Source organism: Biomphalaria glabrata, chromosome 3 (genome assembly GCF_947242115.1).
Source record: "Biomphalaria glabrata chromosome 3, xgBioGlab47.1, whole genome shotgun sequence".
In the NCBI taxonomy this organism is placed as follows: domain Eukaryota; kingdom Metazoa; phylum Mollusca; class Gastropoda; family Planorbidae; genus Biomphalaria; species Biomphalaria glabrata.
This window is the reverse complement of record NC_074713.1, coordinates 54,966,312-54,978,434: the sequence shown is the minus strand read 5'-3', so window position 1 is coordinate 54,978,434 and position 12,123 is coordinate 54,966,312. Positions and strand designations below refer to the sequence as shown.

At 38.5% G+C, this 12,123-nt stretch overlaps 1 protein-coding gene across 2 annotated transcripts in view; it reads left to right on the top strand.

Moving 5' to 3' along the window:
• Positions 1 to 11,345, top strand: part of LOC106073974 (tetratricopeptide repeat protein 13-like) — a 37,811-nt gene extending 26,466 nt beyond the window's left edge. The window contains exons 21-25 of one of the 2 annotated variants that reach the window (XM_056022708.1): positions 2,012 to 2,144; positions 3,843 to 3,922; positions 7,502 to 7,580; positions 10,362 to 10,441; positions 10,950 to 11,345. In XM_056022708.1, the coding sequence (XP_055878683.1) occupies positions 2,012 to 2,144; positions 3,843 to 3,922; positions 7,502 to 7,580; positions 10,362 to 10,441; positions 10,950 to 11,055 (478 nt within the window). In that variant the 3' untranslated portion in view covers positions 11,056 to 11,345. The remainder of the gene's footprint in view (positions 1 to 2,011; positions 2,145 to 3,842; positions 3,923 to 7,501; positions 7,581 to 10,361; positions 10,442 to 10,949) is intronic. The other variant, XM_056022709.1, reaches the window with a different exon arrangement.
• Positions 11,346 to 12,123: the final 778 nt, after the last annotated feature.

Sequence of the window (12,123 nt, the reverse complement as noted above, 5' to 3'; positions counted from 1 at the left end):
ATTATTCCTTTATTTTGACTTTCAGGATTTTTAGGGCATCCCTGAGTCCACCCAACTCTAATAGGTTAGGTACCTGACTTTTGTTGGGAAAATTCAAGGTGGTTGGTCGTTGTGCTGACCACATCACACCCTGCTCGTTAACCGTTGGCCAGAGATCAGATGATAATGACATCATCTGCCCTATAAATTGCAAGGTCTGAAAGGGGAACTTTACTTTTGATCTTTTCGACCCACTTTGTTATAACCTGCCCTGCGGACAAAATGTACAACCTGGACATCTCTCAATATAAATGGTTGAATTATTCCTACATTTACAATTACCAATAATCAAAAGTATGGATCAGCCCGCGGACATATGCTAATTATTTCTAACAGAAGTTGTCATATAAATTTGTATCTACGCTATCTTTGAAATTCTAATGTGGATTTATCTAGGGCAAAGGGTTAATGGGGGGGGGGTGTCACGAAATCAACTGCTTGTACGTTTTCTTATAAAAAAATGTCATTCTCCACCCGACCTTGAACTTGAGGTGTTTCAGCAGCCAACAACTTCGGCTGCCTGGTTGTGTTGTATGTACTCTGACCTGGTTGTGGTGTGTGTAATCTGGGCTAGTTGTGGTGTATGTACTCTGGGCTAGTTGTGGTGTATGTACTCTGAGCTGCTTGTGCTGTATGTACTCTGGCCTGGTTGTGGTGTATGTTCTCTGGGCTGCTTGTGGTGTGTGTACTCTGGGCTGCTTGTGGTGTGTGTACAATGGGCTGCTTGTGGTGTGTGTACTCTGGGCTGCTTGTGGTGTGTGTACAATGGGCTGGTTGTGGTGTGTGTACTCTGGGCTGCTTGTGGTGTGTGTACTCTGGGCTGCTTGTGGTGTGTGTACTCTGGGCTGGTTGTGGTGTGTGTACTCTGGGCTGAGGTTTGGGCTAAGAAGTACTCTGGGCTGTCTTCCTGCAGGAGGTATGGGCTAGGATGTACTATCTTCAATTTCGAAGGAACATCTGAAACATAACAAACAAACAACCAGCAACTGCAATCAATTTAGTTTTTATTACTGAGTGGTTAAGCGCTTGGCTTGCAAATCTGGGATCCTAGGTTTGAATCTTAGTGAAGACTCTGATTTTGAATTTTGGGAATTTAGGTCACCCTGAGTCCAGCCAGCTCTAATGGGTACCTGACTTTAGTTGGGGGAAAGAAAAGGCGGTTGGTCATTGTGCTGACCACATGACACCCTTCTTGTTAACCATTGGCCAAAGAAAGAGATGACCTTAACATCATCTGCCCTATAGATCACAAGGTCTGAAAAGGGAATTTTACTTTACTTCAATTAGTTAAAAGAAAAAAATTGATTGGGAAATTAATGATTTTGTCACCAGGTTATTTTAGATGGTCGTTGGGTGACAATGGGTTCATATTATAATGTTCTATGTAGGCGTTATACCTCTCTTGTAAATGAGGAAATAACTCTTGATGTATCAGACACAAATAATATGTTTAATATAAACAATAATAACACCACATAGGAAATATGATACACAATCCAAGAATAATCAGTAATAATCCTTTATAGAAATTAAAATAAGATGTATTGCATATCACTATGGGCCCAGAGCTTTCATAAGTCATTCCAAATGTTGCATTTCTTATGAGAATACACACTAATTCAGTGCAAAGCCCTCAGGCCCTTGGATGACAAAAGTCATTATCATTGTATCAAGATGGACAAACTATATGTATTTTTTTTTTCTCATTAATTCAATTCTTTAAATAGTTGTGGAAGTAGATATTATATATGTGTGTGTGTGTGTGTGCAGCCCATGAGTAAGCAGTAAAGTTCCTTTTTCAGACCTTGCGATAGGGCAGATGATGTTGAGGTCATCTGTTTCTTTGGCCAACGGTTCATGGTGTCATGTGGCCAGCACAGTGACCAAGTCCTCCCTATAATTAGATTACTTATCTCAGTTGTGTATAATGCCAATGTCTTCACTACATCTGGTTGTTACCTTTCTATTTCAGGCATCAAAAAATTGTGTTTGCATTAAATATAGTCAATATGCCAGATAGAATGTCTTCCTATCATTCGGAAATGGACTATCTCTTGATGTTGTTGCAAGATGAAATGAGAAAATCTGGCCTAAGTAAAGCATCAGTAAGTTTCTGTTTTGTCACTGATCATAGTTAGTAAAGTTCCCCTTTCAGACCTTGTGGTCCATGTCAATGATCATAGTAAGTAAAGTTCCCCTTTCAGACCTTGTGGTCCATGTCACTGATCATAGTAAGTAAAGTTCCCCTTTCAGACCTTGTGGTCTATGTCACTGATCATAATAAGTAAAGTTCCCCTTTCAGACCTTGTAGTCCATGTTCCTACTGAAATTTAGATTATTATGTTCTTGTTGAAACCTCCCAGAGGTTCTCAGGAGAGGGGGAAGCACACAGTGTTTGAACCCGGGACTATCATGATGACAGTCAGAAGCGCATACTGCATGGCCAAACAGCCATGATATTTGTATATCATTCTGTAACGGTTTTTTTTTTCAAAAATTATACAATAGTTGGGGGTGATGAGCTTTAAAGTTCAGATTTATTTTAATTGCTTGTAAAATAATAGCAATCTTTATTATCCATGAGGGAAATTCATCTCACAATTTGTGCATTAAAAAAATACATTATGACTGTAGGAACAAAATCTACATTTACACTAGTTTCACTCAAATGTTACATGTGAAAAGTTAACATCAGATGGACCAATTCTATTCATTGATTTGATGGCCAGCGGAACAAAGGAGCTATTTGTGTCTGTTTGTTTTTTGTAAATGATCTCTTGTTGTAACTCCTTTGTGAAGATGAAGGCTAAAGAAAGATCCTGTGATAGTGTAAATAGTTTTTTACAATTTTATATTTTGAAATGCTTCCTTCTGCCGTTTTTTTTTTTCTTTTAAATTTGAATGACATAAAATATTTATGTATGGATCCTTCTTGAATTTTTGCATAACAAGACATTTTAAAGTAATTTCTTAAGAAAATTTAATTTATACAATTTCATATATAAGATATAACTCTTGCAGCTCGTATTATTTTGATAGATAAAATGGAGTTTTCTGTAACAAAAAAAACATTTGGCAAGGGGACTAGTGTAACTAGAACAAACCTAACTTTTTTATTATATTATATAACCTAACATATTTGATTTGATTTTAAGGGAAATGAATTGGTTTAAAAATTTTAATAAATAAAGTAAATTATTTAAGAAAATATTTCTTTTAATAAGTTTAAACTGTGTTTGGAAAAAAAATATATACATAATAAAATTAATAGAAAAATCAATGTACTGAAAGATGTAACTTTATAATTCTACATTTAACCAATAAATATTCAAAAATCACAAATCGAAACACTATTGGTCACTTAAAATTTAATAATAGCTAAAAAAAATTAACTAAAAAATTTATAATGTCAATATTTTGGATCCCATGATATAAACAAAATAAGTGGAACCATTTTAACACATTGTTGTCATTTTTTTTTTAAATGTCTTGGTCCCACATCTAATTTACAACCAAAAACAAAGAACAATCACATGTTTGGAATGTCTCTTCAGAATTGAAGATTATTATATCCTAGCCCAAACTTCTCGGAGTATGGTTGGGAATGGCAGAGGGTAGGGTTCGAACCTAGGACCATCAAGATGACAGACTAGAGCACATATCACACGACCGGGCAGCCAGCCAGGTTTATTCTCTTTAGGTTTATTCTATCAAACTTATCCAATCTAAAAACTTATTTTTCTCTATGCACTCTGTATGAAAATATTAGATACATGAGTGTTACTTTTTTTTTTCTCTTTCAGGATGTGGATGTGATTATCTCCCATATTTTGTCCATAGCTTACTATTTTTATAACCTGATTCCTTTGTCTAAAGGCTCAAGGTAAGTAGCTCTGATATATTTGTCACTCACCAATCAAAATGTATTTTCATTGAAAGCATATTACAGGTTCTATAATTAGAAGCAAGGAGAAGGAAGCCAAACCAAAGCTGCCTTGCGGCTATACTGAAACATAGAAAAGGCCTTTGGGAAGCAACCCTGAGGAAAAAAAATCAAAAGCTTGTGACTGTTAAGCATCTTGCAGCACATAGTGTTACACCCTGGCAGACCCTGCGATGCCGTTGATCCCAAACTGTATCAGCACCTGCCATTAATTTGAACACGTCAGCTGCGTGGAGAGGGGGAGAATTCTGTGAGTGCAACATCATTTCGACCATAACTAATGCCCAGGCTTTCATCTCATTACCACGAGATTCCTTGCCCCTTCAGTACTGAAGGGGGGCATAATTAGCACCTGGAGGAAGGAAGTTGCCCAAGGAGAAGTGATAAGCCCATTTGAGTTCTCTTTTTGTTTCCCAGGTGAATTTAGCTAAATGGGTTATGTAAAAGGTGAAATGGTGAAGAATGTCGTGGAATGCTGGGTTCGTGCTTCCTGGAGTCACATTTGACACGTAACCAACACAAATGGTATAGATTGAATGAGTTACATTTTGGCAGACAAGATGTAACATTTATTTAATAAAACAATATGTTTCACACTTCATGGTAGTTACAAAAATGATTCAATGCATAGAATACAGTCGCGTCCGCATAACAGTGGTATTAAACATATCCAATATACTATATCTTATTAAATCACATCCGCATCACAGCGGGTGACAATAAACTTCAAAGTTACTACTTGACTCTCTAAGTCCAGAGAAAAAGTATCAAAACATGAGTACAGTCCCAAAAGACTACTGGCTTCGACTGCTCAAAAGATACTACTTAACTCAAAGTTACTACTCGACTCTCTAAGTCACTACCGTGCAGACTGGACTCAAAGATACTACTGACTGAACTAAAAGTCAATTTAGTCCTTACTTCCTGTTTCTACATCAGGAGTTTCATGTGTCTTTTCACCCTCTTAACCCGAGGTGAACATATAACAGGCAGTGTCAACCGAGACTGTGACAGGTTACCAGACATCTATATTAAATATCCTATTTTTCGGACCAAGCAATTTTTTGCCTGAGTTCATATGATTGGTGCCTGGTCCTGCGATATGCACGCTGGACATCCTTTGGACTTCTTGATGATCCCAGGTTCATACCCTGTCCACTGCCATCCCCTCTCATCCTGTGGGATTGGACTCAGAAGTAAATTATCTTCAACTTTTAAGGAACATCCAAAACATGTAAAACATTTTACAAACATTTTACATGTTGAAATCCAGGCCCGGATGATAATAACAAACATAAACATGAGAGCCAAAATGTCAAACTAATCTAAAAACACACCAAAATTCTTTTTCAAGGTAGAATAGCTCATGTCAACGCAAAAGAAAAGTCTCAGATCTTTAGGAGCTTTGGGTAACAGGTATCTTTTAAGCAGCCTTAGGGTACGTAGGAACACCTGTTCATGAAATAGACTGGCCAAAAAACTTCACACCTTTTTGCTATTTACAAAAAAATGTGTTTGTTCAAACCAGAAGCTGTGAAGAAATGAATTCAAACACATGATTAAATGTGATAAAGTGAAAACCAGACATTTTTACAATTTAGGTGGGCATGTCCAGTGGCGTAGCTGGGATGGGGGAGGGGGGGGGAGAGAATTTGAAAAATCCCCCCCCCCGGGCCCCCGCTTGAGGGAAGCCCCCCGAATGAGTGTTTTTTACATTAAATATTACGCAAAATGATTGCAAATTCCTAGCTACGCCCCTGGGCATGTCCTCCATTTGCCTGGTCTGGTAATCCTATCTCTATTTAGATTTCAAACATTTAGTAAGGAAAATAGAACTTGTTAAGTGATATCGATCTAGTAAAACGAATAATCTCCATGCTTATTGGACTACATGCTGTATACCTGCTCCAATGAGTTGGCCATTACTGGTTAAAGTGTCAATATACATTTGTTTCATTCACAAGGATGGTACAGGGTTCATCTCACATTGTTTGCCCTCTTCAATAGCAGAGTTAGCCATTACAGGTTAAAATGTCCATATAAATTTGTTTCATTCACAAGGATGGTACAGGTTCATCTTACATTGGTTGCCCTCTTCAATAGCAATAGTTTTATTTTATGTTGTTGTTGGTTTTTTTTTTAATTCAAAGTTTGGGTTCACATCAAGCATATTATACTGGGTTGTCCCCTCCAGTCTTTTGGTTTAGTGATATATTCATGCAGAGATAACTCCACCATTCTCTATCTACTTGTTTGGTCTAAATGAGTTAGAGCCCCTTGATTATTGAGCCCATCTTATTCTGGCCCCCAGGCCCTTGGAATTAAGAAAAGAATTCTGTTAACTGATTGATCAGGTTTATTTTGATCATCAAAAAGTTTGATTTTTATTCTGAAAAAAGAGTTAAATTAATCCGTCAAGGGTGCCCGGAGTAGGTACAAGTCAACTTGAATACCTCCCCCTCCTCATCTTTTTATGTGCTCAAAGAGAAAGAAAATACACAAGGTACTGGTTAACCCTTTGAATGCTATTTCTAATTGTTTTTTTTTTTTTTGGCTGGTTTTGTTAAATCCTTGCAGGTTTAGGTATAGTTTGCTTTTTTTAAAATGATACGAAGTGGACCTACATTAGAATTCAATGTTGTTAAACTGCTGATATGGTAGTCTTGGGTTCAAGTCTTGACAGGACATAGTCAAAATGTACCGTACTTGTAAAAGTATGGTCAAGGATATGCTCAATATGTTTTTTTAGGATATGTTTAAAATATTTTTATAAGGATATAGCCAAGAGGATGTTGTTAGCATGTGGTCACGGGGATGTTGTTAGCATTTGGTCAAGAGGATGTTGTTAGCATGTGGTCAAGAGGATGTTATTTGTATGTGGTCAAGAGGATGTTATTTGTATGTGGTCAAGAGGATGTTTTTAGCATGTGATGAAGAGGATGTTGTTAGTATCTGGTTGAGGATGTTGTTAGCATGTGGTCAAGAGGATGTTATTAGCATTTGGTCAAGAGGATGTTATTTGTATGTGGTCAAGAGGATGTTATTTGTATGTGGTCAAGAGGATGTTTTTAGCATTTGGTCAAGAGGATGTTGTTAGCATTTGGTCAAGAGGATGTTGTTAGCATTTGGTCAAGAGGATGTTATTAGCATTTGGTCAAGAGGATGTTATTTGTATGTGGTCAAGATGATGTTTTTAGCATGTGATGTTGAGGATGTTGTTAGCATGTGGTTAAGTTGATTATTTTAGCATGTGGTTAAGTTGATGTTTTAAGTTATGTGGTTAAGATGCTGTTGTTAGCATAAAGTTGAGAGGATGTTTTTAGTATGTGGTCAAGATGATGCTGTTAGCCTGTGGTCAAGATGATGGTGTTATCATGTAGTCAAGAGGATGTTGTTAGCATGTGGTCATGAAGATTGTCTTTATCTTAGTAAAACAAACAGGAAGAATGGATGGTCATTTGATGCTGGCCAACTGCAATGTACTTATTTCAATAGTTAAAACTGTTCTGCCTTTCACAGTGCTGTGGCTTACTCAGTCCTACTTGGTCTCATTATGTCAGTTGGTCGACAGATCACTGGAAGGATTCCTAATGGAAGAGTAAGTTCATACTTTTTTTTCTCATGTATAATATCCACCCCTCCCTTTATATATATATATATATATATATTAATTTGGAATTGAGTCTCTTGGAGCTCTTTTTTTTTTCACCGGTCTGTCTGAACTAATGTCTTGTCTTGGAGGGATCCAAGCAGTTGTCATTTGTGACATCCCTATTTCTGATTCACTCGTATCCCAAGACGCTCAGGTAAGAGGTGAGGCTTAAGGCTGATCACACCGGGGAAGCTACACCGTATTGCTTCTCTCTACCACATCAGCCATGCTGGTGTATGCTATAAAACATCCCAGCCCCTTGAGGAACAATGTGTGAATTGTAAATGAGCTGTTGGCTCTCTCTTCCATCCCTGCAAGTGCAATGGAATAAGTTCTGTAGAACCACGATGGAGGTTGTTGTTTCCCTGTTTGCCTAATCATCGTCTCTAATGACCATCTCGTGACCATCTCGTCATGTTGAGGTTAAAAAGTGGGAATAGTATTTAAAGTTCTATTGTTCATCCATGGTTATATAGTCTGTTACTGCAGATGTGCTTCTACTGCCACTGCTACGATGGTGATAATAGTCTGTTACTGCAGGTGAGCTTCTACTGCCACTGCTACGATGGTGATATAGTCTGTTACTGCAGGTGTGCTTCTACTGCCACTGCTAAGATGGTTATAATAGTCTGTTATTTCAGGTGTGCTTCTACTGCCACTACTACGATGGTTATAATAGTCTGTTACTGCATGTGTGCTTCTACTGTCACTGCTACGATGGTTATAATAGTCTGTTACTGCAGGTGTGCTTCTACTGCCACTGCTAAGATGGTTATAATAGTCTGTTATTTCAGGTGTGCTTCTACTGCCACTACTACGATGGTTATAATAGTCTGTTACTGCATGTGTGCTTCTACTGTCACTGCTACGATGGTTATAATAGTCTGTTACTGCAGGTGTGCTTCTACTGCCACTGCTACGATGGTTATATAGTCACTGCAGGTGTGCTTCTACCGCCACTGCTACGATGGTGATATAGTCTGTTACTGCAGGTGTGCTTCTACTGCCACTGCTACGATGGTTATATAGTCACTGCAGGTGTGCTTCTACTGCCACTGCTACGATGGTTATATAGTCACTGCAGGTGTGCTTCTACCGCCACTGCTACGATGGTGATATAGTCTGTTACTGCAGGTAAGCTTCTACAGCCACTGCTACGATGGTAATATAGTCTGTTACTGCAGGTGTGCTTCTACCGCCACTGCTACGATGGTTATATAGTCTGTTACTGCAGTTGAGCTTCTACCGCCACTGCTACGATGGTGATATAGTCTGTTACTTCAGGTGTGCTTCTACTGCCACTGCTACGATGGTAATATAGTCTGTTACTGCAGGTGTGCTTCTACCGCCACTGCTACGATGGTTATATAGTCTGTTACTGCAGGTGTGCTTCTACTGCCACTGCTACGATGGTTATATAGTCACTGCAGGTGTGCTTCTACCGCCACTGCTACGATGGTGATATAGTCTGTTACTGCAGGTGTGCTTCTACTGCCACTGCTACGATGGTTATATAGTCACTGCAGGTGTGCTTCTACTGCCACTGCTACGATGGTTATATAGTCACTGCAGGTGTGCTTCTACCGCCACTGCTACGATGGTGATATAGTCTGTTACTGCAGGTAAGCTTCTACAGCCACTGCTACGATGGTAATATAGTCTGTTACTGCAGGTGTGCTTCTACCGCCACTGCTACGATGGTTATATAGTCTGTTACTGCAGTTGAGCTTCTACCGCCACTGCTACGATGGTGATATAGTCTGTTACTTCAGGTGTGCTTCTACTGCCACTGCTACGATGGTAATATAGTCTGTTACTGCAGGTGTGCTTCTACCGCCACTGCTACGATGGTTATATAGTCTGTTACTGCAGTTGAGCTTCTACCGCCACTGCTACGATGGTGATATAGTCTGTTACTGCAGGTGTGCTTCTACCGCCACTGCTACGATGGTTATATAGTCTGTTACTGCAGTTGAGCTTCTACCGCCACTGCTACGATGGTTATATAGTCTGTTACTGCAGTTGAGCTTCTACCGCCACTGCTACGATGGTGATATAGTCTGTTACTTCAGGTGTGCTTCTACTGCCACTGCTACGATGGTGATATAGTCTGTTACTGCAGATGAGCTTCTACCGCCACTGCTACGATGGTGATATAGTCTGTTACTGCAGTTGAGCTTCTACCGCCACTGCTACGATGGTGATATAGTCTGTTACTGCAGGTGTGCTTCTACCGCCACTGCTACGATGGTTATATAGTCTGTTACTGCAGTTGAGCTTCTACCGCCACTGCTACGATGGTTATATAGTCTGTTACTGCAGTTGAGCTTCTACCGCCACTGCTACGATGGTGATATAGTCTGTTACTTCAGGTGTGCTTCTACTGCCACTGCTACGATGGTGATATAGTCTGTTACTGCAGATGAGCTTCTACCGCCACTGCTACGATGGTGATATAGTCTGTTACTGCAGTTGAGCTTCTACCGCCACTGCTACGATGGTGATATAGTCTGTTACTGCAGTTGAGCTTCTACCGCCACTGCTACGATGGTGATATAGTCTGTTACTGCAGTTGAGCTTCTACCGCCACTGCTACGATGGTGTTATAAGTGCTAACTTATTCACATATTTGTTGTTTTTTTTTGTTGTTGTTTGTTGTTTTGGATGAAATCAAACATCAGCAAATGTTTTTCAAACATCATTTGTTTCTTGCCTTTTTCTTTTCAGCTGTTAGATATGGAAGCTATATTTGCTGGGGCGCCTGATGCTTTTGTTATGGTAGCCAAAAATTGGATGCAAATAAAAAAGTAAATTTGTACACACTTTGTACACTTTTTTCTGGCATTATTAACTTAATTATTTCTTGTCAGTTAGGCTAGGAAAAAAAACTTTGGATTCGGGGGAGACAGTAAGATCACAACTAATTGATCTGTGTGAGGAGTGTGGTGGCTGAGTGGTAAACCACTTGTTTTTGCCCCGAGGGGTCTTGGGTTAAAATCTTGAAGAGGCTTGGATTTTGAATTTCTGGTTTTTTAGAATGAATCTGTCTCCATGATACTGTAATGGATACCTGATATTTGAGGAAAGTAAAGGCGGTTGACCATTGTGCTGGCCACATGACACCCTTTTTAACCAATGGCCGAGAAACAGATGGCTTTACATCATCTGGCTTATAGATTGAATAGTCTAAAAGGGGGCTCTTTGAAGTTACTCTTTAAATTATTTTTTTTGAAAGGTACCAGCTTAAAGAAAATGTACAGATACTTTGAAGATAGTTTTCTGACCCTTATAAAAGAATGTCCACTCCATTTTCAGGATCTCTGTTCCGGTTTCTAGTTTACCAAAAGTGTCAGAACTTTTACCTACTGTACGCAGTGTGCTGGAAGTGTTGTCGTTCAACTCTACAACCTGTCTACACTAGCGCCCCCTGGCCACTTTAAAAACTATTTGTCTGTGTGGGTGCGACTCAAGGGAGAGAACTCGAATAATTGAAACAATCACTTTTAGTTCCTTAACTGATACAAAATAATTCCAAGTATTAAAATTGTTGAGATTAGTGACCATCCTCAGCCACTCTATGTATCTATGTATTTAAAAATATGCAATATTTTGTTTTGTTATATGAGTTGAAACTAGGGTTTAATTCCATTTTTTTTAAATTCTATTTGATGTTATATTTAATAAAATGTCTGATACTATATGATGAGAAAGGTGATAACTTCTTAATTTGTTTTATTGATTTGTTTCAATGGTTCGTGGTATTGATTGTTCCATTTGTTAATATCCTGTGTCTTGTGTGTAACGTACATTGTGTGTAGTGTGTTATATTCAGGTGACTTAAGAAAGAGACAGCTGGAGATATCTTACAAAGACCACTGGATACACATCGGAGACCAAAAGGAAATCTATTGCCATAGACGGGGGAATAGAAAACTATAATCTCTAACATGCAGACAATGCTTCTGTCAGTGTAGTTTGTGGCAAAATACGTAGGTCACTGTTAGCTCTCTCTGTAGTCTCATGAAATACTGTTTCACATTATTATTTTACCTGATGTGTTGAATGACTCAAGAAAACATTAAACATTCTTCCCTAGTGCTATTAGAGCATGGAATGGGTTGCCTGAGCTAGCCAGGAAAACCAGTGACTTGGCAGAGTTTAGGTCTTTCTAAGGCTTTCTAAATTTAGTGATTTTACTAAAGGCGTTACTCTAGTCAAATGTGAACATTGTTTAATTTTGAGTCTCACTGCTCTACTTTGTGTCTGTTCCAGTTTCTTAATGTTTTCTTGAGTTGAGGGGTCCCAAACAGAGGATGCATATTCTATTATTGGCCTATCCAACATAACATTTTAGTTTTTATGTTTTAAACTCCTTACAATAATTAAGGATTGCTAGTAATAAATAGAATAAAAAAAATAAATACAACGCCATTATATTTATAAAGGAGATCATTACCGCCCCTTTTTTTTTTTCCAAAAAAAAAATGTT